This window comes from Lissotriton vulgaris, chromosome 3_2 (genome assembly GCF_964263255.1).
Source record: "Lissotriton vulgaris chromosome 3_2, aLisVul1.2, whole genome shotgun sequence".
NCBI classification, from domain to species: Eukaryota; Metazoa; Chordata; class Amphibia; order Caudata; family Salamandridae; genus Lissotriton; species Lissotriton vulgaris.
The window spans coordinates 114,791,711-114,819,464 of record NC_141690.1 but is presented as its reverse complement, the minus strand read 5'-3'; the positions used below and the strand labels follow the sequence as shown (position 1 = coordinate 114,819,464).

At 45.9% G+C, this 27,754-nt stretch overlaps 1 protein-coding gene across 4 annotated transcripts in view; it reads left to right on the top strand.

Annotated features, from left to right (window-relative positions):
• CPEB2 (cytoplasmic polyadenylation element binding protein 2) overlaps positions 1-27,754 on the top strand; it is a 167,940-nt gene that overhangs the window by 74,947 nt on the left and 65,239 nt on the right. For 2 of the 4 annotated variants that reach the window (XM_086964077.1, XM_086964078.1), the window contains exons 4-6: positions 6,721-6,771; positions 15,058-15,081; positions 19,503-19,673. In XM_086964077.1, coding sequence (XP_086820203.1) covers positions 6,721-6,771; positions 15,058-15,081; positions 19,503-19,673 — 246 coding nt within the window. The remainder of the gene's footprint in view (positions 1-6,720; positions 6,772-15,057; positions 15,082-19,502; positions 19,674-27,754) is intronic. The other 2 variants (XM_086964079.1, XM_086964080.1) reach the window with 1 other exon arrangement.

The following is a 27,754-nucleotide window of genomic DNA, read 5'->3' as shown; positions in this document are numbered from 1 at the left end:
AGTTGAGGAACCTAGCAATGATGGGTCTAGGTGCCGCGCCCGACTTTGGCGGGCCACCTGGCACCCGATGTGCTCGCTCCACCGAGAAGAATTTGCTCAACCCGGGGGAGTAAGATGGTTCTGTATCAGGTCCTCAACGAACAGGTCTGCCGATGCCTCTTCCGACCCTTCCGGAACGCCAATGATGCGGACATTCTGTCGCCTGGCACGGCCTTCACAGTCGTCTAGTCTCCTGGAGAATTGGTCCGAGGCGAGCCGTAGGGTGCGGACCTCGGTTTGCAGGTCCGAGACGTCGGTGGTAAGGCTCGAGGTTTTTAAGTCCAGCGATTTCACCCGATCGTTGGTTTTACCCAGATCAGCTCTGATGAGGGTGAGATCCACCGCCAATGTGTCCACTTTGTGGGTCAAGACCTCGTGCTGTTTCTGTATTTCAGCTCGTATGCCCGAGATGGCTCCCATAATGTCACTGAGGGTGGGCTCTGACCCGTCTGGCGAGCCCGATGAAGGGATGTCCTTAGTGGATACCCCCGGTGCAGGCGATACGCGCAGTTGGGCATATCTATCAATCCTGTTCTGCTGCACTTGGGACTTGCCACGGACTCCTTTGTTCGATGTCTTGTCTGGGTCACCCTTGCCCGCCATGTTGGGTCCGATGAGACCGAGGGGCCACCACACACAGCTCCGAGCCCAAGGTGCGACAGGCCGAGGTTGTAGAACAGATGTGGAACACAGTCTAGTGGTAGGAGACACGGCCGTATCGGAAATTCCGCCAGCGGGGTTCACCACCCTGCACTACGCATCCCAATCATGCGGAGTGACGGAGACCGAGGAGACAATGGCGCTTCCTTGGCAAGGGACATCACACGACGTAGCTCAGTGTAGGAACCTCCGATTCGAAAGCGGGAGGCAGGCTCCGCATCAGTGACCCGTCAGCAGTCGGAATCCACCTACGTGGAACAGGATTTTAAGCATGATTATTGCGGAGGGTCAAAGGGTCTGCGGAGCTCCGAGCTTACGCGGCCATCTTGCTTGCCCGCGAAGCTCCTCCCCCCCCACCCCCCCTGGTTTGGCGATTGTTAATACTACAAAAAACAAAATCATGATCGTCAACCCTCCTAAGACAACACGTCCCAATGCACAATTGAACGGCTCTTATTTGGAAAGGGTGCCTGTCTTCGAATATTTTGGTGTCACCCTTTCAGAAGATATGCAGTGGGCGCCACATATAGCCAAAGCTAAGCTCAAGTTATGCCAGATTGCCGGGAGTATAGCCAAATTAGCCAGGGAATCCTCTTTCAAACCCATTGGTCCTGCGCTAGAAATGTATAGGGCCCAAGCGCGTGGAGCCACCTTGTATGGGGCAGAATTATGAGGGCACTGTTCGTCTTCTACCTTAGCTGTAGTTGAGAACAGATTTTTAAGACCAGTAACGGGTCTCCCAGCGGGTACCCCGCTAATTCCCCTACGACTAGACTTGGGTATTTCGCCGATCGAAGATGAGATTACCCTAAAACCTTTAACCTTCTGGTGAAGACTCTGGGCAACTCCCGAATTAGCATCATATCAGGCAGAGACAAAAGAGCTTCTATCCTACCTGGGTTTGTTGAAAAAGGTTTCTTGGTTTGCCCACGTGAAACATGAGTGTGAAAAGCTTGGTCAACTTTCTTTGTGGAGCACCCCAGGCACTACTAGCCCTTTAGTTCCCCGAGCTTTACTACCTAAGAACTTTCGCACCCTAAAGCTCGAAGCCATGCATACAAATTCCAAACTGGGTTTCCTGACAACACAGTTTCTTGTAGTGAGGGACAACTACGAGCTAGAAATTTTTCTGGATGACATCTTACCTCCGGTCGCAAAGAAATTGTATCTAGAGTTAAGATAAAGCACCTTGCCAGTACGTGTGGTTACTAATAAATGGGCTGGGCAGAAAGAGGAGGGTTGCCCTGTATGCATTACACAAGAGGAAACAGAAATGCATGTCCTATTTTTTTGCCCTGGTTACCAAAAAGCGAGGTGGTACTGGTTTGTACAGCTCTGTCGGAATCTGGGTTTTGAGCATTGTAGAGAGGCTCTTCGGGTTCTAAAATATGATCAGCCAAACCCATTTTATTTGCTCTTTCACGATATTTAATCAAAACGTGGCGAAGAAGATGGGCTTTTATTTAAAAGGGTCAAAAGTCATAAAATGTGTACCGGCAGTATATTTGTATATCTGATCCCTAGAGCTCCGGTCAAGATACTGATTTTATTTTTATACTACTTTGTATATAGATGTATTCTTGACGAATTGGATTTGATTGTAAATAGTGTAATTTTTCCTTTTTACATTATTTATTGAATTGTTTTTCTAGTTACATGCCGATTGTATCACATTCGACATATTCCCTTCCTGTTGTTTTAATTCATTGCCTCCCTTTCTCTCCCCCTATGCTGTCTGGCAAAATCTCTGAATTTGACTCAAAGTTAGAATTTGTACTACCTATGGAGTGTCTTTTAATCATGTATCCATTGATTAATAATGCACATTATTTTATTTCTATGTCTACTTTTTATGGTCCCCGCGACCGAAATAAGTTTTTGAAACGAAACATCCGTACAGCATTTCTAATGAATACTGTTTAGGTACAATCAATATATTCCTAGTTAAACTTAGGATGGTGCACCACGCACCGGAGGGCATCTCTGAGCACATAAGATCGGTTAATTATTGGAAATGTTCTTCCTGAAATTTAGTTTATGATGAAAGTCGCCATGCAAGTTGGTCTTCGTTGTAAAAGTAACTACCTAGGTGCTGAGGAGGGCCCAGAATGTCTGAGCTGGAACAACACTGCAGTGTTGAGAGATTGTGCATACCTATGTATCCTGCCCTGAACCTTAGTCTTATTGATCCAAGATAGCGTTTAAGTGCCAGATACAGGACTCCTGTGTGACTAGAATGGAGAATTTACAACGTATAGCAGTGCCCATTTTGTACATTCCACCAGGTCTAATCCTCAGAGGTGCAGAACCTGGATACCAGTAGGCCTAGGCAAAATTTGAGTTGCGCTTGGGTAATGCGAATTTCATGTTACACGAAATTCCTCTAATTATGCCACTTGGTGTAGTTACACTTAAATCGCCACCAAACTGTAGCTCGCTAACCACCAGAATGTACCTAACGATTCACATCACTTGTGTTTTTTGTGTGTGTTTTTTGTGTGCAGTGTTCCTTGTGTCAACATTGGAAGATGCATTTCACCCTAGAATATAGCGCTGAAAGACAGTTTTCCATTTCACGTAATTTTTCTTAACATGCTGTATGAATTAGTGGAGGTAGCAGCAGTCATTGCCAACATGCAGAGGGGCATTTTATACATAGCGACAGCTGTTTACATGACTAAAGATTCAAGCTGTGGACACCAACACATCCCTGTGAGTCAGGCCTGTCTAAAAGTTTAATCTGGCAGATTTCCCTCTCCGCCACACAGCCCACCATCCCCCATAGCAACCTTGTCAGGCAAGATCAATCAATCAATCAAAGACATTTATAGAGCGCACTACCTACCCGTGGGGTCTCAAGGCGCTTAGGGAGGGGGGGGGGGGGCGTTACTGCTCGAACAGCCAGGTCTTGAGCTTCTTCCTGAAGGCGAGGTGGTCTTGGGTCCGGCGCAGGACGACCGGGAGGGAGTTCCAGGTCTTGGCGGCCAGGTAGGAGAAGGACCTTCCTCCTGTTGTCGCTCTACGGATGCGTGGGACGGCGGCGAGGGCGTGGCTGGCTGATCGGAGGTGGCGTTTGGGAGCGTAGAAGTTGATTCGGTTGTTGAGGTAGCTCGGGCCTTGATCGTGTAGGACTTGTGGAAAAGTGTGCTCTAGGTATGATGGGTATTCCCTTTTATAAGTATTATCTTGTTTTATGCTCGAGTCTTTAGTGAATATGGATGTTGAGAAAGCATTGAAGGAGTCCAGCTTTCTAGCCACTTCCTGGAAGTTCTCCTTTTACAAGGGAACATTATTACTCCTAAAATGTATCCCAGTTAAATGACACCAGAAAGATACTACCAAAAGCAGTTAACTGTATTAGCCTATTCAGTATTGGGCATGATGGGGACCACCAAAGACTCACCTGTTTAATTTAGGATTTGGAATGATCAATTAAATGTTCAACTTGGAGCCAGTGTATAACGATATGGCATATGTGTACAATGATATGAACTCTCTGGCTGCCCAGAACGATGCACGTGTCCAAATGCGATGGTCAGGGAGGTGCTACTTCTCTCAACAAAGAGCATAAGAAAGAGTGGACTCCCTCGCTGGTGCTGTACTTTACTATGATTTGCTGTGACATCACTCCATTCGTTACAACTTTTAGCTGGTGTAGAATGTATAGCACCTGGATAATGCGTATGTGCTCACATAGGCCAGAAAACAAACCTAAAGCATCTGGATAATACATATCAACTCGCCCAGGTCAGAGTTCCGATCAGTGAGGGCCATATGATGAGTAGAGTTTCTTTACCATGTCTAACAGTGTAGCAGCAAGAAAATGCAACTAATTAGTTGTACAAATATTATTTTACTGAAAGCAGACTATGAAAGCTGAAGTGGATGGGCAGTCCCGAATTTCAGTCGACTGACTGCTTTGTATCAATGTGTAGGATTACTGTATATGAAATATACTTAAGAATTTTGTCTGCTTAGAAATGATGTGACCCAGTATAAACCCCACACATTTTCTTAACTGCCCACTTTTAGTAACGTTTTATAACAGTCACCTGCGTGGAATGATGACATATTTTGCTGGCCATACCTTGGTAACAGTTAATCATTGCAACTCTAGAACAATACAGGTGCCTCATTACAAGCCAAACTAGTAATAGTATTTGAAACTTACTGTAGCATGACCGGTTCATTTATGGCTTTAAAGATCCTTTAAGATCCACCTTTCTATGGATGGCAACCTTCAGCCTGCATCTCCCCATCTTTACTGCACTATACCATATCACACAGTTAGTTTTGCATGTGACATTCTCAGTCACTGTGTACCCAAATAATCCCCATTCCTCTTGCCCTGTTTTACTAGATGCTGTGCTTTGCGCTACTAAAATATGCTTCTGTAGCAGTAGGTGGTATTTTAATCCTCTGTCAAATGCTCTTAACTCATGCTTTTAACTTGAAGTGCAACAAGCTACTCGCCTTAAAACAATACATCCTTTGAAGACACATGAAGGTGATTCAGATATACCCTTTTGAATTGGATGTAAAAGTGACATGCTCAGTAATGCAAAGTTCTGATTTTCTGGGAACCCCAGATCCTTGCACTGACATTCTAAGTGTAGGCATTTTCAGTGAGTTTGCAGCACATTTAGGACTGTGTTGAGAGCTTGAGCACTGGGACCACTGGAATGGGCAAGACTGCAGTTAGTTGATCAATGTAAAGTTTGTAGTCAAGACCTGCCCCTTTGTCTGCTCTCGATTATTGCTTCAGGAAGGCTGATGAGAACCAGGTGCAGAAAGCTCACATTTAAGTGTGACATTGATTTGTATTCTCCTCATTGGAGACGTCTTTACTGCCTGCTGTGAGCCATCACCTTGGAAAAAAGACTGTGTCTGAAATTGAAATTTGAAAAAGCAACCAAAATTACTTCTGAATAATTAGACAGTGGATTCACATCACCTATCTGGAAAAAGGTGTATAAAGATGGCATCCAAACCACCTCACTTTGTTCAACTTCAAAATTCTTCATGACCAAGAAAGGCAGTGCTTCACAGAGTACTCGAATGACTGCTGTGTGAACAGGTTTATGTCCGCTTCCGAGAGCTCAGAAGATGTCTCCTCAATTCTGCACTCTGTTTGACCTGCATTGCCCAAACTGCATCTATAGAATAAATCTCACTCTGGGGCTTAAATTGTAAGTGGAACGAGACTGAAGAAGATGAAGGAAGTTTGCTATGTGAACATATTACTTTACATTACAGAGTGACCTTAAATTGGTGAAAGCGGATTGAACTGGTGTGCACATCTAAGCTTTAGGGTGTTCTGAATTGACTGTGCCTATGCCTAATTACTGCCTTGTTCTAGCTACCCACAGAGGTTTGTACACCCTAGGATTCTCTGTTATCAGAGGGAGGGTACCGAAGTGTGTATCGCCTCACGGAAGATTGAAAATTGGAATACAACCTGATTCTGAATTCATTAATTGCTCTGTATTTAATTTTGATGTGCGACCAGTACTTTGTTTTAGCCCAAAGATAAGCATTAGGCTAGAAAATGGTATTGTCTGTTGCTTGGCTGTCCAGTATTATTAGCATTTGTCCTAAACTCTCCCCACCACTGCCTTCCTGAGAAACGGTTGATTGCTCCTCCCTGCTTCTCTGAGAGTCAATTGTGAAAAAGTTGTGCTTGGTTAAGTTTGCAGAGTCCTGGTAGGATGAGCCCAGGGCACCAGTAACAAATGTCCTCAACCACCACAGTTGGGGCCAGGTAGTCTCTGTCTCCCCATCACCCCCTCAAACAAGGTCTGACAAAGACCATGTGCGTTGTGGTGAAATTGTATAGCACCAAAGCAGGAGGCCCTTGGAAAATGCCTAGTACGACCCATGGGCTTACCACTAGCTGGTGGAAATTCACGCTGGTTTCGTTTCTAAAGACTGAGTTCCAGTCATCATGTTAACTGCTGTACTTTATTAATATTTAATCGACCAGTTGTTAAGCCTCTATTTTAATTGTGTTTTCATTTTCAGGTCGTTTGGGCTACCCTCATCCAGGGTCTGATAATCTTCTAATGCTTAATGGTAAGAGTTTGCTTATTGCTGTTTCTTGTAGGTTTTTATTTTATTTTGCTAGTGCATGTTACGCCTATCTTTGCATGTCATTTCTTCGAAACATTCCTGGAACCAATTCATTGTCTGGTGGGCAATAACTATTTCCTTTTTGTGGTGCAAGAGCTAAAAATTGGGAAGGACTTCCCCAGTGTATAATATGTTACCCTGAGATGCAATACCAGGAATCTCTCCATTATTGTCTTCGATTGATATAAGAAGGTGGGATTTAGCCACTGTTTGGCACCAGTGATCACTGCTCCCAGTACTGACCTAGCCGTGCTGACCTGTTCCCAGTCCCTAATCTAGCCGTGCTGACCTGTTCCCAGCCTCTGACCTAGCCATGCCATGCTCAGGCCCTACCCTACCCTAGCCGCGCTGAGCTGTGCCCAGGCCCTACCCGAGCTATGCTGACTGTTTGGGAACCTCCAGTTCAGGAAATCATTAAAGACTCTCCTCTTCCCTCAAACATAATTCTTTAGACGGCTGAAACCCCTGGAGATGCAGGTTAGCGCTGGGATGCTCATTGGGTTACTACGTGCTTTACAAAACCTTTAAATAAATAAATAAATTGTACCTGTAAACAGCGAACTGATTCCCCTGATCCACAGTGAGAGCTGTGCATAATAGAGAGCAGAGAATCCCATTCTAGGTTATGGCATACAAGACTGGCTACCGTTGGTGATGTCTTCTGTAGACTTCATGGTCCCTAGATCAGGTACCATGCACTTCTGCCCACTAGTTCCCAGGGAACTCTTCTAACGAGTGGTTTTAGGGATCTGTTCGTGTGTGTGTGTGTGTGTGTGCGTGCACTGCCCACCACCTACTGGAATGTGGCAGGTCTGTGCAAAATAAGAATAATGTGCTTAATTATTTACAGGGACTCACTTAACTGCACCCTGGTTGAATTACAAGAGCTGAAGGAGGCCGAAGGGATGGGCTTTCACATCAAGATCAATGATACTTTTTTGTTTGCGGGTGCTTTGATATATGCCCCCCCCCCCCTCCCCCGGACCCAGGCAAGGGCTTCCTGGAGAGTATTGGGGAGGCTCTGAGCACCCTGGCACTCCGGTTCTCTAATTTCACGATACTCGGGGACGTTAACATCCACCTGGAGTCCCCTACAGATGCGGCAGCAATTTCTTTTAGGGACACTATGGACGTGCTAGGGCTAGAGATTCTTACCACACCGCCTACCCATGAGGCAGGCCACATTATTGACTGTATTTCTACCAATGTTTATGCGCTTAAGGCCAAATACCCCATGTTCCAAACATGGATGGACCATGTGCTGCTACCCTTTATCCTATCAGTAGAAGGGACTAGGGAGGGCAAGCAGTCGGGGGAAAAAGCACTCTGGGTAGACAGGAGGAATGGAAAGCCGTGATGGGATTTGGCAGGGATGGCTAGGGATTGTAGGCCCCAACTCACAGGACACGGATAACATTTTTTGTGAATGGATGTCCAAACTTAAAGACATAGTAGGCCCCATGAGAAGCAGAAATAGGCTACGCCAAAAGACAATCAGCTCCATGGTTCGACCGGTTGCTTAAAGCCAAACAAGGGGAGGTATGAAGAGCTGAGCGTAGATGGCGGAAAGGGTACTGCGATGAAGAGCGCAGCAAATATAAAACAGCTAGGAGTGCATACCATGCACTGATTAAACAAGCTAAAATAAAGTTTTACACAGCAGCAATTGAAACTGCTAGTAACAAACAAAAAGCCATTTTTGAGATCGTAAACAGCTTTAATAAACCCAAAATATTAGTGCAAGACATCCCGCACTCAGAGAGTCTCTGCGATACTATTGCAGACTTCTTCGAGGAAAAAGTACAGGGGCTTACGAAGGATTTCGCAGTTCCTGTCTTAGGGGCAGGAGGTGGTAGCCGCAAGGGGAGTCACGAGCTCGACCAGCTGGCGACCTTTTGCCCAATTACCTTGGAGGAGACACACCGGGCAATATTGGCGGCCAAATCTGGCTCACCATTTGATCCGTGCCCCCCCCCCCATGCGCTCCTACATCTGATTGTGGAGGTTGTTAATCCTGTGATCAATGACATTGTAAACACTTCACTGGCCACCGCGAACATTCCCCCAGATTGGAAACTAGCGGCGGTTAAACCGCTGCAGAAAAAACAACTGCCCGACCCCACCACGTTATCTAACCTCCGACCAATCTCACTACTCCCTGTACTGTGTAAGATCAGAGTCATTTGCAAATAAACAGATGACCACGTTTTTTGGAAGACAGTGAGGCGTGGCACCCTAATCAATCATGCTTTAGAGCACAGCACTCTACCGAGTCAGCCTGTTCACCACGGATACCATCCGTATGGCTCTGGACCAGGGTAAGAAGGCCGTCCTGATCTTATTAGATCTGTCGGCGGCCTTCGATACGGCCTCTCATGCCATCCTGATTAACCGGTTAATAGCATCTGGCATTACCGGTAAAGTCCTGGAATGGATTAAGAACTTCTTGAGTGGCAGGAGACAAGTGGTTACTTTGGGTGAATTTAGCTCAAAGGAGAAACTACTGACGATGGGAGTGCCACAAGGGTCCAGTCTAAGTCCGACATTGTTTAACGTCTATACTACCCCTCTGATCAGGTTGATATCATCATTTGGCATTGATGTGGTGGCATATGCCGATGATACCCAACTGATCCTGGTCCTTGATAAAGACACTCAGGACTGGGAAGAGAACCTCAATTGTTGCCTGACGGCTACATTCGATTGGATAAAGAGAACCATCTGAAATGTAATACGGGCAAGACTGAGATCATGCCAATGGGTCCACAAAATGGTTTTGTCCCCAAACTATGGTGGCCGGAGAAGGCAGAAATACCGCCTCACACCACCGACTCGGCTCGTAATTTGGGGATCAACTTAGACACCGCCCTGTCATTCAAGCAACAGGCACTGAAAGTAGCAGGGACATGTTTCAGTATCATCAAGGGACTAAGGAAGTTTTTCGATCTTCCATTGGAGGCAAGGAAAATCATAACACTTGCCCTGGTGGCATCAAGGATAGACTATTGTAATCTATATGCAGGTACAAACAAAATGGTCACCCATCAACTTCAGATAGTGCAACACGCAGCAGCCAGGCTGGTGCTGAAATGGCCGAAGAGGTCATCAGCAACTGCAGCATTAAACACTCTACACTGGCTACCATTCATCAAAAGGGTCCTTTTTAAGATACTGATCATCCCCTTCAGAGCCGTCCACTCCCTAGGGCCCAAGTACCTACGGAGGAAGTTCTCTAGGTATCACCCAACACGCACCCTACGTTCCTCAAATGCTAATCTGCTCTCTGTGCCAGCTTTCAGACTCCGTACGAGAGGAGGTAAATCATTACCAGTTTTAGGGTCAAAAGCCTGGAATGCCCTTCCCCCCTACTTCGGGCATTAGAGAGGGAAACTGAGTTTCGAAAGGCACTTGAAACCTGGATTTTTAAGCTACAGGACACCCACGCTAGAGCACTAGTGTGAAAGGCGGACCAGTTCACACAAGCAGCCTGACCGCTTTATACATCTCTGGGTCATTCAGTGGCACCTAGATGCTCCTTGGAGCGACAGTTGCGCGGTATAAAAACGAATTACATTACATTACATTACATTAAATTACATTACTGTTACATTTAGCATTATGCAAATATTTGGAAATTGCAATGGCGTACTTGGAGAAAACTAACTGGGCGGGAAGGAAGTCAGGTGCCACATGTTGGAATTGGCTGGATGAGACTTCCACACTTCTTGCTGCCCTCCAGTAAGGAAAAGCATGTTTATGCAAGGAGCTAGGAGCAATGGCTACTTCACTTAACTACTTTCCGTATCCGTCCGGTCCGGGAAAGAATCTTTTCTGTTCTCCCATATGCTACCGCCTCCTTGAAGTAAACATTTGGCCCTGGATCCTGTTGCGGCGTCAGGCTGCCAATTTGTTTCAGCCTGTTATTTCCATCTGCAAGACTTGCAGGTATTCTGTCAGCTGTGAACTAATGGCAATTGCTGCTAACTGAGCACGAGTAGTAGCAGCTTGTAGTTATTTCTGCTTGTAGGGAAGTGCTGTTGTGTGCCAAGTATAAAAAGGAGATTTAGATTAAGTACCGGAGGAGGAAGATTTGATGCTATATAAATGATCTGTCGGGAAATGTGTAATCCCCTCCCAGTCCTTCTTTACCAGTGAGAAGTGTTATTAAAGGGATCAGGATTGATATTTAGGCTATCCTTGAAGGATCCCACACTGATGGGAACACAGACCATTTGTTGGAGAAGAGCGATAATGAACTTTTTTCTCGGGTCAAAACTATTCTATTAGTTTTCTGGGTTTTGGAGTTTAAATGATATAGATCAGCGACCTTCCTCTATCGAAAAATGTTTAGAAATGTTTTGAGATTGGTGGTGGGTTTGCTATATTTGTCCCTTTGCTTGGCTTGTATGACAGTGGCTATATGCCTGCTGTTAACGAGTCACTAAATGTGCCCTTCTAAGTAAATAAATGCCACTACAAGAAGTGGCTGCTTTATCAGTAAAAAAAACAGCGGCCCCCTTTCCATGGATGCCGTTACTAACATGAAGACAAGCTTGCAAACGAATTCTAGCCAGGGTCCCAACCATAACTCGAGCTAGCCTGCATGTGCTTCTGTCTCCATGAAGTGTATGCCTTTTAGCAATACTCATTTGGGTGCCTCAACTGAAACTCTTCTCTTGTGACACTAAAGCTAACTGATCACATTGTTAGAAAGTAATAGAATTTCCTATACTATATTTTCCGATTTGTTTGTGTGCAGATATTACACGCACCAAGTCAAGCCTGTGGGGGACATTTAATAATATGCCGAGTGTTTCATTAATTCTTTTTCACTAATGTGAAATTTAATATGAAGACCCGTGTTGGCAGTTGAGCCTTTAAAAAAGCAAAACAAGGTTTTGTTTTGGTGCGGTATATTGAAATCAAATATCTGGCATAGGATTTTGAGATTGTGAAACCTTATAATTTCTCTAACTTCTCGTGCAAATATCCTTGTAATTTAGTTATTTTTATTGCGTCAAATGCATCAGTTAAAGGCTGTGTTTGCTACTAAAGGAAAAGGGGACATTTGCTTAAATCTTACTTGTTAGACATCCTTACAGACATTCCTGTACACTGCGCTTGTGGATCGAATTTGTTTTGTTTTCTTAACAAACCTTTGTTTGAAACCTAAGCACAGCTGTTAGATATTCTGCTAAAGGAGCCATTTTTTCTCTCCATGAAACGCTGCACCACACGCTACAGCTTATCTTGGACAACAACTTTCAGGAGCTGCTGCCTTCATTTTAAACGTATTGCATTATTAGGTCTCGCCTACGCGCTCACATGCGCTGCATAGGAGAAGGACCTGTAGCCATCGCCACGGCTTTGGGAGCAAAAACGTGCAGGCGTTGCATTGCTTGCAATGCAACGCGTGAACATCTTGACAATTTCCTTGCAGGAGCGCGCAGCGCCATATGGTCACACGCTTCCGCAAGGGAATCGCGCAGGCCCCCGCTTTTTTACAAAATGAAGATGATCGCTTTCACGGCCACACAGCTTTACTGCCGCACGGCCAATGCTTGTTTTTTATTGGCAGGGGTGTGGCTAAATGCCGACAACGGCGCATGCTTGAACGGCGAGCTCCCTGGCCTAGACCCGGCAATCCCAATATACTGCTGACATTGGGATACCATCTGCCTGTAAAAATGTGTCGTTGTCCGCTGATGCCAGGGGAGGAGATGGCCTCCAGCCACGGACTGGGGCCTTGGTGGTGGGCCTGCGTAGAACCCCTCAGGCTGTAATAACTGCAGCCTTGTGGTGGGCATAAAATTACAGAGTGCGGTCTGCGGTGCTGGGCAACCCAGCGGAAGCATTGCAGTCCGTGCCTGAGCTGGGGGGAGACTGCCTGCACCTGTCCCAGCCTTGCTTTACCCAATCTGACTCCCTGGGGGGCTGCCGATGGTAGTGGTGGCCTCTTGTATGAGGAACGAGTCGCTGCTGCAAACGAAATGCATGCCCCATCGCCGTCGGTGGAAACTGGCTACGGTACGTGGCTGCTACGAACGGCAGAGGTGAGGAGCAGCCCTGGTGGGACGGCAGGAGTGATCCTGACGGGGAAATGCTTGGTTATGTGGTGGGCCCATGGGGCAGCGTGCTGAGGTGCAGTCAAGCCTCCTGGGATGGGGGCTAGGCCCAAGAGATCCCCCTGCTGCGCTTAGCAGCTACCGGTACATGCAGGGTGCCACGATAGGTGCAACAACCGGACCTTGCTGCAAATTTGAAATGTAGAGTAGCGGCCTGCATAGCCCTTGTTTAATCCTTAGAAATGGCAGAAAATGGCTTTCTCATGGAGGTTTGTGTGGATTCTGTGGAGTCTGCTGTGAATGCCGAGAGAGGAGGTAAAGGGAGACGTCTGACCAAGCACACTGGTCACTGGCAGTCATAGGCCAAGCAAGAGAGGGCAACCTCCCTCACCCCCCAAAAAACCAGCAGCTTCAGAAGTGTCCGCGTTTCTACTGCATGTTGAAAGTGTCTGTTTACTTCCTGCCTACATCAAAAACTACTGTTTTTACTTCCACTGACTTTGTCCAGGCCTTATGATTTTCTTCCACCCATTCACATCGCTCAAGCAGTCCCTTGATGGTTTTAGCCGCAAGAGATGTTTGGAAATAAGTAGATGCCGTTGTTTCCTCATGATTGCGCTTATAATAAATAGTTTGTCTAAATGTGCCCAAGTGTATGATCCTACTTCGTGGCACATGTTTACTGACATACATTTAACTGAAAAAGCACATCACTTCAAATCTGCGGAAAATTTGGCGAAACAAGATAATTATTTTGTAAAAGACTAAGAAGCACACAGCATGCTGGGAATAACCTAGTGAAAGATAGTCTGTGGGTTATAGAGGCTAAAAATAAGTGTTCAGTGAATCACTTGTTAGATAGGACAGGAAAACGGTGCTTCAGTATTGTGTAGTTTTAAGTCCTCCACCATGCTTCCTAAGCTATGCACGGTGGTGCTTCTCTTATAACTTTCTTCCCAGTTGGTGAAGCCTATTCTTGAAGCTTACTAGCATGTAACAGAAGCAAGGAAGGATCGGACGGCAGGATGGAAACCTTTTTAAATTTCAAAAATGGCAGGCATGTGTCACAGCAAATAGGTTTCAGGATTTGTATGGCACATGTTGTATAAGCATCAAAACGACTGTACAGAAGCACAGACAAAAGCACCTGAAAGACGGGAAACCAGGTTTGCTTTATTTTCTGTAATGTCCATTGCTTTTGTTAGCATTCATTCCTCAGTATTGTCAGGCCACTTTGCAATTACGTATAAATCATCTTTGAATTGGAAAACCATAATAGAGAAGTAGGATACCATTCTAAGATGGCTGCCATATTTATTACTAGTTACCAAATGGTGCAGTAGCAATGAGGAGGGAGTACTGACAAAATCATCTGAAAAATGAATGCTACAGAATTTAAAGCAATTTATTTTCAAGTAGAGTCTGGGCAGCGTATGCGCTGCTCTGCGTGGCATGCTGTATTCAGATAGGGACTTGAAGTTCCGTCCACTCTACGCCCATATTTTTCATTGGCTTGTGTAATTGTCCACTGTAAACTGTAGCTGTTCATTGGTCATTAGGCTTAGTAGTCCTTCCTTAGTACATCCGTGTCTCATTTTGGAACCCCCTATGGCGATATCCCCTGTTATGTGTGCTGTTACTCAGTAGGCTGTAATTGCAGCCTTCGAACACTATTTTCTCAAATAGCTTTGTCCTGCCTGCTGTTGCAGGCAGGACACGTTCTCTCCTATTTTATAGCACGGACCCTGGAATTGCAATGCAATAAGTCTCGCATTTGCTAGAGTTAAGGCTATTGGCATTGTATATGACAATGCCTTTTATTTATTTTGTTTTAAAAACAACACCTAAAAGTAATTGTCATTTACAATGCCAAAAGCTCAAACTCTTGTAAATGTGACACCTATTGCATTGCAAATACTTGTTTCATTGGTCACGTTTCACAGGTGACGTGGCTGCTTGTTTTTGTAAAAATGAACTGTGGTAGAGTTTAGCGCTGCCGATTTTGAAAATAATTTAGCAAAAACCTCAGATGTAGTCCACATTGCATGTTCCTTGAATTATTTGGGTGGCAGTTATTGGAAATGCAAACAATGATTTACATTTGATAGATGCTGTAAATAGTGTACTTTTGACATTTAACTATGTATCCTTTGTTTGTATGCAGCAAGGAGTTATGGGAGAAGACGAGGTAATACACTTTCTATAGTAAACGTAATCCTGATTACCTAGTAATCTTAGATGTTGTGAATAATTGTCTGATATATATCCTCTGCATATGCAAGCACCTGCCTAGCTCTTCATTTCCTTTAAACGCTTGATAGCATGTATGTAGTATATTTACTTACTCTCCAATCCGTCTACTTATGTGAGTTAGGAATGCAAACATTGTGCCCAAGCCACATTTCATTCCTCTATCTGCTGTAGCAGCCCATGAACGAATCAATGCCCCGAAAATTAAGTGCTAGCCCTCTTCAGCCAGGTGCTTTGTTTCACTGTAGGTATGCACATGGCTTGGTAAAGAGACATTTAGTACTCCATTTCACAAATCCTTTATGGCTTATTTGGCGCCTTTATTTGGAAGTAGTTGGTGTACAACTTTGTCAAGTCAGTCTAAAGAGACTTTAAACTACTTAGGTTAAGCAGTGACACAGTTCATCATTGTAGTTTATTTTTGTACGCCTTTTTCTAGTTGTGCATATCCTTGTATGTTTTACATGGTGTTTGTTTTTATAATATATTTCTGAGGTTCTCTGTGTTTCCATCTGAACCTGTGGTAATATGTTTATCTACTGTTAGGTAGACTACTTGTTTAAATTAGTGCATTTTTGTGTCTTCATGTAAATGTTTGGCATAAGTAAACATGCCATACAGCAAGAGGGGTCAGTTTATGCAGCTAGGCTGAGGGCATTCTGAATGATCTTTTAGTTGGTGCTGCAGGTAAGCTGTTGAGAGACAGAGCCCTACTGGTCAGTGGGAGGCTGGGGCCAGAGGAGAAAAACAAATGGTTGAATCCAGGAAAATACCAGAACCTTCGTATAGTGGCTGGGTGGGATAAGTATAAGTACATTTTGTGTTGTATTGTCTTCCCCTCCCTATTCCTCCACCTCCAGTGTTTGGCTGGCGCGGAGGTGTGTTAGCAGCCCTTTGATGAAGCATGACAGCTTGCTGTGTGTGAGGGCAGTTTTACAAAATTGGTGCTTTCCCATACACTTAGCCGTCTCCACGTAGCTTTCTAATCCCTCTTCTTTTTGTGATATTTAAACTCTAGAACTGCCAGGCTCACTACAATGATCATCCCCATGGACACGCTTATCCTTTTTGTAGCCATATTTGTAAGTGATAATGGTGGTAATCGCTCCACCACCCTAATCATTATGTGACTCGCTTAGAGTCCGCGACTTGTCGCCTAGTTCTGCTTATGTGCAAATGCACAGCAGGTGATGGCAGAAAATGCAGCGTTGGACTATCCTGTAGTAGTTGCGGATAATTACAGATGCCATTTAAAATTTACGGCGGATTAGGAGCAAATTATGCATAATTTACTTGAGATCAACAGAGACCTTTGTTGCTAAGCTAGTAGCCACTTTGCAAACAGAGTAGATCACATTCTCACTGCTCATGCAGTACCCACATGGATGACCACAAAACAGTGTTCTGTTTTGGGACAGGCATATGCTTTGGAAAGTAGCAAACCAATTGACTTCAGAAAGAGACTCGTGCCTATGAGAGAACACCAGCTTAATTGTATTGTCAGAGACTGCAGTCCAGATTGGAGAACGTCACTACTGGTCCACAAAATTATGATCCAGCACAGCTTTTAGGGAGGTACACTGAAATCCGCTCATTAGGTTAAGGAAGGTGTTTAGATGCATATGCAGGATAGTGACTGTCTTGCTTGTGAAGTAGTTTACAGTATCACTGTGGTGATGAGCAGTTGATACGTCCTGTAGTCTCTTGATTGAGACCTTTCTAACATATTGAACAGGCAAGAATATCCTAGTAGTGGAGCTCACAAAGCAGTGTTTAGATTCCCATCCGTATGTAAAGCTATGTAGTTATCCTACTTGCACCAACATGAAAGCTCCTGGGAGGGTGGGAGTACACACTGCTTGCCAATTTGTGATGAATGGGCAGCTACGAGGAGGGGCCATAATCCTCACAGAGATTGCCTACTTTTTAAACCATCTCAAATGCTAATAGCATAACTGATTCAAATTTGAAAGGCACTTCACTGAAGCAAAAGAGAGCTGGCCCAAAGTTCTGTTAATTTTTTTTTGCCTCACCTACAGTTGTTAAAATAAAAAATTATTGCGGACAGCTTAAACAGTCATTGTGTGGGTAGCCCCTTTGCTTACCATTGGTTGTCTTTTTTTATTTAATTTTTTGACTGTCTTGCTTGTTTCTTATTTGAAAGCTTTCCTTTCTCTTGTCTGTCCCTGGAGCATACCTTCTTTATCATCCTTCTGATTGGATAATTTGTATCATTCCAGTTTGTATCATTCCAGTTTGTATTCAGCAAACTGTGCTTTTCTTTCAACGCTGTACACTGGCAGTGCTTGTGTTCTTGCTCCTTCCCTACTGAAATCCCCACCTGCTCTCTTGCCCCTCCCTTTTAGGTCATCTGTTGCTTCTCATGTCCTTTCTTTCCCATCTCCAAGATCGTTAATTGCTCACCCTTCTTCCCCCTTGTTTTAGTTTTGTGGTCCTACACCACCATGGAACAGCGTAGAAAATAAAAAAATAAAAATGGCCATCACATCATGACGCACGCAAGCGAGCATAGTGACATTGGGGCTCTCGGGTGCCATGAGACATGCACGTATGCATAGTTGCACCCCCCCCCCCCCCCCCCAAAAACAAACATTGGCAAAGCTAATGAATCTTCTTCTTTAGCAAAGGTAAAAGTCGAGGCCTATTTGCTTTAAGAGTGCTTGTTTGTCATGAGGACCTACAAATTATCTTCTTGGAGGTAACTGCTTCCACCTGAAAAGGAGGGGCACTGTCCTACTCATTTGCTCACAGGCTTGTCATTTTTTCCACCACCATGAATGAACCTCTACACCTCGTGAGGTGTAGTCCAAATTTTGATTGAGTCTATTTTAGAGTTAAGGTCTGTATGACAACTCGGAAGAGAAATTCAAAAGCTTTATGCTAATTGCCTTGAACATTTTCGATCTTGCTACACCTTGATGCATGCACTGAAAAATGTGTGTTTTTGCTGATAGTCTGAATCAAAAGCCTTTACTGATGACTGAGATATGGTTCTTTTAATTGTGTTGCACAATTTATATAGCAGTTAATACCCTAGTTTAGGACGTAAAAATGCTGCAAGCATGTTTCTCCAGTTTTGGATCTTTCCTAGATGCACATGCTTGAATCAGGAAACGGCTTTTACAACGAAGCCGTTTCCACGAAATCTTTAACCATGCATGCAGTACAACGCATGCGTGGTTACAACTAATGCCTTTACCACGCATGCCTTTACTACGATGTTTGTAGTAAAGGCATATGTGGTAAAAGTAAAAAAAAAAAAAAGAGGGGGCTTGGGGGGGTCTCCCCCCCAAATAAAACAACTCACCATAAGTCACGTCGGCATCAGAGTCGATTAAGAGAAATCGGTAAAAAAATGCCGTTTTTTTTAACGACGTATGACGTCACCACGCAAATAGTCGGTGAAAGGTTTATGCGTGCTAAACGAATTCCGTTGTAACGCATGCGTGGTAAAGGCATGCGTTGCAACGGAATTCGTTGTATCATCATATATTCGCTTGAATCATTTCCCGTTGTCGATGTGGACTCTCACTTCGACGACTGGGATTGATTCAAGCATGTGAATCGATGAAAGATACCAATACTGGTGAACCACATGTACAGGTAGGTAATTCATTTTCTTCTCCAGCATTGGATCTTTCATAGATTCACATGCTTGAATCATTTCCTGCTGTCCATGTGGAAGTTCCATGGTATGCTATTCCCACTTCGACAATGTGGAATGATTTAAGCATGTGAAAGATACCAATACTGGAAGGTAAGTAACTTATTACCTTCTTTCTTTATTGCTGTGACAGTCCATCCCTGAAACGTTCTGTTTGCTTTCTCTTTAGGGACAAGATAATGTTATACCATTTGGGACATACCTGTCCTAGATCACTCTAGGTAGTCATTTTCAATGCCTGGTTTAGAGTTGGACTCAAAATGGTAACGTTTGATCAGATTCTGATTTAGAAAGGTTTGCTCACTCTAGGATTGTACTGCGTGGTATTCTGTATTATTTTTTGTAGCCATAACTAGGGCCTCCCCCTAGATGGCACTTTTCTGATCTTTTTATTTGTTCATGTAGTTGCACCAATTCCATAGGATTGTTGTATGTAGGCTTGAGTGGGCAAACAAACAGAAAAATTTGAAACCACGAGATACTGCATTGTGACAAGATGTGATAACCTGTTGTCAAGAAGTCAATAACGCGCACAACAATGTCTAGTATTTTAACCATTTGAAAATGGTTCCCAAATTAGCGTTATTGAGTCTCTCATAGTTTCCTTTAGCCTATCTATTATCATGGATTTCCAGTCAATGTGAAAATTTAACTATTTTGCTTTTGTTTTCAAGGTCGTTCTTCCCTGTTCCCAATAGATGATGGCTTGCTGGATGATGGCCATAACGATCAAGGTGGTGTCCTGAATTCACCTAATTGCTATCCAGGTCATCAAAATGGAGAGCGGATCGAGCGATTTTCACGCAAAGTGTTTGTGGGTGGTCTGCCACCGGATATAGACGAAGGTGAGAATCTGAAAGTCAATGGAAAACAAAACCTGGTACCTAAAATGTTGATTTACAAACTTGTAAATGTAAACTCTGCAATAAAGGCCCTACAAAATACAAGATAATAATACACTTAAATACAGAACAAACTCTTTAAAATGTATCCCAATGCAAGTTCAAGCGAAGGGGTTCTCATATGTACCAGTGATCTCATGTTCATTACTCTGGACTATAGAGACTATGGAAAATGAAATGTCGGTCTGGTCTCACACTTGCAAATGAATACATTGGCTCATCAGTTCTGGGAATGAAGCCTAGCACTTTTTATGTTATTACTGATAAAATAGCAAAACGTGTATTAAATAAAAGTTAAAGAACTTTACAGTATACGTTTGGTGTAACAGAAATAAAGTTTAGGATAACTTAAAGTGGAACTGCAGCTCCTCCAGTGCTTTGGGAGAGGTGTGCGTGTATGTCCTTTTGGGGTGTTGGTTACTGAATTTTGTGATGTCATGTCATCTTGTTTTCTGACTTTGCATTTTACCTGTGGTATGACTATGTAAAGGGTAGACTTGTATTGCAGGATTCTTTGTTGATTGCCAGTTACTGTTGTGTCCTTCATTTATAAACGCCGAAATGTTGCCAGTCAGCTGTTTTTTTTGTTGTTGTTTTTTTTTTTTTGCGAGACTAGACCATGGTTGCCGAGAAGAGTACGATTAGATGCTGTCTCTAGCACGTTAACCTGACATCCTGATTTTCATGTGTAAACACATGACTAAATATAACACCTTTTTGGTAGAAGTGTGATACACCGACAAATATATTAGATTTATAAATTGCAATAACACAGGTTTCAACCCGAAATGCACTGCAGTAATGCCAATGCCGTATTCTAAAACACATTTACACCTTTCTCAATTTAGGAACCCCTCTTATTGCACATCATGTTCGAAGTGGCACATTTAAATATTTTGATTCTCTTAGTGGGCAAAATGTTTAACAGCGCTGGAAATTGATATAAAACTACCATTTCAAGGGTGATGTGTGTGATACTGTTCGTAATTGCTGCCAGCATCGCTGCTTTAAATAAAAAATTAAAAAAGCACCTTCATACTACTGCTTTTTTGTGTTTTTTAATCTAATGATTCATCCTGAATCTGTAAATAAAAAAATATGGTTCTGCATCATTTTGTGGGCGTGGCGTGCCTGTATGACTCACGCTTGCATACATCTTTACTCATGGATATGCTGTCAAAATGACGCAGCAGCGTCATTACTCACTTTTTTAATTTTGCCATGCAAATGCTTGCCGATGCTCTACATTACCTCCTAAAGGCATTTGCGAAGCCACTAGGTCCCAAAGGCAAGACTTGTCTTTGCTAATGCCTTTTCTTCTTTGAGTTTATAGTGATAGAAGAGATATTGAATATTTGTAGATCTTCTTTCTCAGTGCTACTTTAGGTAGCCTATTCATTTCCACAAGTTAGGAATTTTAAATAAACTCTAATCGGAACCTAAATATGTATATTGCCGTACATTTCTCAGTTTGGATGGTAGCCTTGTTTTCTAGGTGCTAGTCACAGGTCTCGTCTAAACAGATGCTCTGGCTTTCAGACTGCTGTATTCCTATATTTCTGCTGATGCCAAGCCATAACCCTTGACCCCACCAGGTAGCCCCCCCACCCCCCCTCCGCACAGCAATGCCTGTGTCTCCCTGCCTCAGCTGCCGCTGCTGAGGAAGTCCGAGGCCCTCCACCACCCGCAGGCTACCAACTGCGCCTCATCCCTGGTGCCCAGTGGTAGGCCGTAGGTAGGTTTGTTCATCCTCCGTTTTATTGCTTTTATTGTATTGCCTGTATTTTCATTGCTGTGTCTGGGACGGCTGTTGTCTGTCTTCCCCCGCTGCCTGTACATGGTCCGTGCCCCTTTTTCTTCCCTCTGTTCCCCTCTCTGTCCCGTGCTCTCTCCGCCTGGTCTTTCCTTCTGTACCTCTAGCTGCCCACGTGTCTCTGCCTGGTTTTCCCTTCTGTTCCCCTCGCTGCCCCCGTGCCTCTCTTCCCGTTCTGCCTTCTGTTCTTAGCTGCCCCTGTATTTCAGTGTTCTGTATTTTGCCTCTGTGCCGCTAGTTTTTCCGGTATTTCTGTGCCCTTTTGCCCTCTGTGCCACTCGTTTTTCCCTGGTTTTTGTGTCCCATTTGCTTCTGTTCAACTCGTTTTTTGTGCCCTATTACCCTCTGTTCCACTCGTTTTTTTGTGCCCTTTTGTAATTTCTTTTTATATTTATAAAAGTTTTGTATCTGCCCTCTGTGCCACTCATTTTTCCCTTGTTTTTGTTCCCCTTTTTTCCCTCTGTTCCACTCGTTTTTTGTGCCCTTTTGCCTTTTTGCCACTCGTTTTTCCCTCGATTTTGTGCCCGTTTTACCTTCTGTTACCTTCGTTGTCTCTCTCCCCTGTGGCCCGCCCCCCTGACGGCCCACTGCCCATTAGCTGCCCCCGCCTCCCAGCTGCTCTTCCCTCCCACCTCCCCATATATGCCGGTCGTTGTGGGCCGCGCCTCTGGCTCGCCTAAGGCAAGCCCGTCCGCGCCTAGACCGTGTCCAGTGCCAGAACCCCTGGCACCCGCACATGACACGACGACCGCCACCACTACGACGCCAGCACTCCTCACGCTTTCAACTCCGGACGGAGACAGACCTGTTTCAAGGCCTCCCCGAAACGTGCACACACGGCCCCATCCCCTGCTGGAACCGTAGCTACACCAGCCTCCGAGCCGACGAACCACCAGCCAAGAAAGACCCCAACCACCTCCGATGCATACTACTGAACACCCGCTCCGCACGCAAGCATGCCGTCTAGCTCTGGGACCTGCTCGACACAACATCCCCGGACGTCGCCTTCCTGACAGAAACCTGGTTTAACAACTCCTCCGCACCCGACATCGCCGTAGCCATCCCAGACAGCTACAAGATCACCGCAGAGACTGCACCAACGGAGTCAGAAGAGGAATCGCCATCGTCCACAAGAACAGCATCAGGGTCTCAACTAGCACCGACGACGCGCTCAGCACCGCCGAACACATGCATTTCCACCTTGAGAACAACTACAACAACTCCACAACCCTGATCGATAACCTCGGACTGAAGCAACTCTTCACAACGCCCACCCACTCCGCCGACCACATGCTCGACCCAGTCTTCTCCTCAAGCCTGCACGTCTGTCAGCCACACCACCGAACTCCTCTGGGCCGACCACCGCTGCATTCACTTCGCCTTCCAGAAGCACACCACACACTACCGCATCCAACCGATCCCCCGCCGCTGCTGGAGCAAAATCACCGAAGACCAACTACACGCAAACCTTGCTCTCAGCCCACCCTCCAACACACCAACGTCGCTGCCCACAGCCTCAGACGCTGGATCGAGGACTGCCCCAACACCCTCGCCCAGCTGAAGAACTCCCCCACTCCCCTCCCTCCCCGAGGGCCAGCTGGTTCTCTCCAGAACTCCTAGACTCCAAGCAAGCCTGCCGGAAACTAGAGAAAAAATGGCACAGTGAACAAACTCCGGACAGTCACGCAGCACAAAAGGATGCCATCTGCAACCACCACCTCATCAGGGCGGCCAAGAGGACCTCCTTCAAAGACCTCCTCGACAACACCCACACAATAGCTAGAGCTCTTCAACATCATGAAGGAACGTTCCAACACCGGCATCCCGCCTTTGGAAGCCCTGTGCGGATCCTTCGCCTCCTTCTTCTACTGCAAGATAGCAGACATCCACGACAGCTTCAACACCAAGACAGCCCCAACAGACAGCAACACAACAGACAGCAACACAACAGACCCTCCGCACACCATCGACCAAGACCACCTGCTAGCCTGGGCCAGCATGAGCATCAATGACACCATCAAGACCATGCGCACAATCTACTCCGGCTCTCCGTCAGACCCCTCCCCGCACCACGTCTTCAACAGAGGAAGCAGCTCCATCGCACCCCACCTGCCCAACATAATAAATATCTCCCTCGAGACTGCGACCTTCCCAGAGATCTGGTAACACCCAGAGATCAACTCCCTACTCAAAACACCTAAGGCAGACCCAAGAGACCTCAAGAACTTCCGGCCCATCTCTCTGCCAAGGCCACGGTCAAGGTCATCGAGAACTGCCAACAGACAGCTAACCCGATACCTCGAAGAAAACAGAATCCTGGACCCTTCCCATTCAGGGTTCTGCAGCAACCACAGCACCAAGGCTGCCCTCATCGCTGCCACAGATGACATCAGGACCCTGCTGGACAACAGCGAGACCGCAGCACTCATCCTCGTAGACCTCTCCGCCGCCTTCGACACAGTCTGCCACCGTACACTACGCGCACGCCTCCACACCGCAGGGATCCGAGACAAGGCTCTGGATTGGACCACCTCCTTCCTCTCTGGCAGAACCCAGAGAGTCCGCCTCCCGCCATTCCGTTCCAAAGCTTCAGAGATCATCTGCGGCGTACCCCAGGGATCCTCCCTCTGCCTGACACTGTTCAAAATTTACCTGGCCCCGCTCGCACACGTAGCCCGACAGCACGACCTCAATATAATCTCCTACGCCGACGACACTCCGCTGATCCTCTCCCTCACCAAGGGACCCATCACTGCCAAAGCCAACCTCCACAAAGGAATGAAGGCCGTCGCTGACTGTATGAAGACCAGCCGTCTGAAGCTGAACTCTGACAAGACGGAGGTCCTCATCCTTGGCTCCGACCCTTCAGCCTGGAATGACTCCTGGAGGCAGACTACACTGGGGACAGCCCCGACACCCACCGAACATGCACGCAACCTGGGAATCATCCTCGACTCAACACTCTCAATGACCAAGCAAGTCAATGCAGTCTCCTTCTGCTTCAACACCCTCTGCATGCTCCGCAAGATCTACAGATGGATCCCGACGAATACAAGAAAGACAGTCATCCAGGCCCTCGTCGGCAGCAGACTCGACTACGGAAATGCCCACTACACGGGAGCCCGGACCAAGCTTATCAAAGGACTACAACTCATCCAAAACGCCTCGGCACGACTGATCCTCGACGTACCACGCCACGGTCACATCACCCCCATCTGAGAAACCTGCACTGGCTCCCCGTCAACAAGAGGATATCCTTTAGGCTCCTCACCCACACACACAAGGCACTCCACAAGACCGGCCCAGCCTACCTAAACAGATGGCTCTCCTTCTACGTCCCCAAACGCCAGCTACGCTCCGCCGACCTCTCACTCGCCACCGCCCCGCGCTTCCGAAGAACAAACACCGGTGGGAGATCCTTCTCCCACCCCGCCATCAAGACATGGAACACCCTCCCACTGAGCCTACGACAGACCCAAGACCTGCTGACTTTTAGGAGGATACTCAAGACCTGGCTGTTCGATCTGTACCCCTCGCCCCTCCCCCACCTCCCCCCCCTAAGCGCCTTGAGACCCTTCCTGGTATGTAGTGCGCTTCATAAATGATTGATTGATTGATATGACCCTCTAGAGAAATTGTGGCACTCAGTCACCACATGGCCGGTTATCACCCCATAAAAAAACGCTGCCACTATGAAGTCTATCCGCTCAGGGGCCCCATTGTACCTGTGCCCCCACATCATGCCTACTCCAGAGGACTACAATTCATCAACACCAGTTCACACCAAATCTGAATTCCTTCTCTTCTGTAAACTTCACAGATGCTTGGAAGCAGGTAACTGTCCTCCCATTGCTATAGAAACCCTCAGCGGTCCCTTGAACGCTCTCCCTACTAACATCCATGGGCAGGTCTTGGAGAAAATCATCAAGACTCTTCTCAGAATACCATAATGTTCACCTCGGACACATGTGACATCATTTGCAGAGTAATGCATGGATTCTCCCTGAGCCAATTCCACCTCAACACATGGAATGCCTGGACCCAGCATCATCTGCTCTCACAACAAGGTGTTCCACACAGACAGCAAAAAACCATGCCTGCATGACTGAATTACCCCACTGGATTAAGACCAGCTATTTAAAACTGAACACCGACAACCCCAGCATGGTGGTCTTCAGGAAGAGCGCACCACTGTGAGACTCCACCTGCTGTCCAGCAGAGCGAAGACCGACACCCATCCCCAGCATCCACACGATGAGCCTCAAGATAATGCTGAGAAATATTTTCAAAAGGCTCCTAATTAGCACCTGGAAAACCGTCATGCACAAGCTAGACTACAGGAACACCTTTATGCTAGGATCACCAAAACTAACTGCAAGGTTTTAGACCATTCAGAACTCCGAAGCCAGAATCCCTCTCAACCTTCTCTTCGAGGGGATACTCCTCAATAGTCATAAACACGGAATAGTCCTGCCCACATGCGGGGACCCCAGAGCAATAACACATTATATGTGTGTATATATATCTCTATAGCTAATATACATATATATATATATACATGTATGAAACCTAAAAACATTACTAGGCTCAAATATGCCACAATTGCATTGTAAATCTTTTACATTTGAAATAGTAAAGAAACATAAATCATGATTAATGATCTAGAGTTGATTTTGTGGACCTTAACAACGGCAAGTTCTACGTTGGGGTCTGTGCTTTTGTGAAAGTCCAGCTGAAGGATGGTTCATACCATGAAGACGTGGGCTATGGTGTCAGTGAGGGGCTAAAGTCAAAAGCTTTGTCACTTGAAAAAGCACGGAAAGAAGCTGTGACTGATGGACTGAAAAGAGCCCTCAAATCGCAGAAATTCAAGAGCAACAACATGATGTCCTTGCCAATACCTGTATCGCTAGGCGTCCCCCAAGTATCCTCTCTATCCCCGACTCTGTTCAACCTAGTTATGGAACCTCTCACCACGCTACTACAATCATCCAATGTTCTCTTTCACATGTACGCCGACGACACCCAACTCTATCTCAAACTACAATCCCCCAAAGACATTCTGCTCCTGAACTCAACGGTCAGAAGCACCCAATCCTGGCTTGCCGATAATCACCTCAAACTCAATGCTCTGAAAACAGAGTTCCTTTTGATCGCACCTCCAGCAAAGATCTCTACCACCCAAACTTGGCTTAAACACCTAACCGCACTCAATGTCCAACCCACCATCGTGGACTCCGCTAAATCTCTAGGCATAACACTTGACACTAATCTCAACATGCAGCAACATATCAGCAAAGCAACTAAGGGAGCAAACTTCCAAATCAATACCTTGAGGAAACTCAAGCCCTTCCTCCCAGCTAAAGACTTCCAAACTGCAGTACTAGCACTAGTCCTCCCGCGAATAGAATATGGCAGCATCGCACTCTGCGGTCTCCCCCTTACCACTACGGCACCCCTAAGAGCAGGACCACCGCAGCGCAGCCTTCAGCATCAACGATGCTCCTGGTCGCCTCCACCAGCGCGGTCTCTGTCCCCTGCCTGGCTCTGAATCCCGTCTGGGAGGGGTGGAGGGCTCCTGTGGTCTCTATGAAAGACGATAAAACATGGTTCACATGTTTTCGGCTATCTTGCTGAGTCCTGGTAGTAAGGAGATAGGCCTGTAGTTGGCTAGGTCATCGGGGTCAAGGTTAGGTTTTTTCAGAAGAGCCTTGACTTTGGCCAACTTCCAGGTGGGAGGCACTACTCCCGTCTCCAGAGAGGTATTGATGACATGCATTATGGCGAGACATACCGTCCCAGTACCTTTTTAAGAGCGGACGGTGGGGCCACATCCAAGGGTGAGCCTGACTTAAGGTTTATGAGGAGGCGTTCGACAGTGGCCAGATCCAGCAGGGGGAAAGTCTCAAGGCGATTCTGGGTGTCCAATCTTCCAAATCCTATTGAGGGAAGTCTTCCTATAGAGGATCCGCTTCCAAAAGACCATGACTTGCCTTCCCCGCTCAAAGTTGGAGGTCGAATCTCCCTGTTCTTTTCACAATGGTCCTCCATCACCTTGGACCGTTGGGTACTGGATATTGTATCAAAGGGCCATGCCCTGGAGTTCGTCAAATTTCCACCTCACACTCCTCCAACTGGTCCGCCTCCAGCACACCTCAAGGAACTTTTCCAGCAAATTCGTATTATGATCCAAAAAGGTGCCATTGAAGTG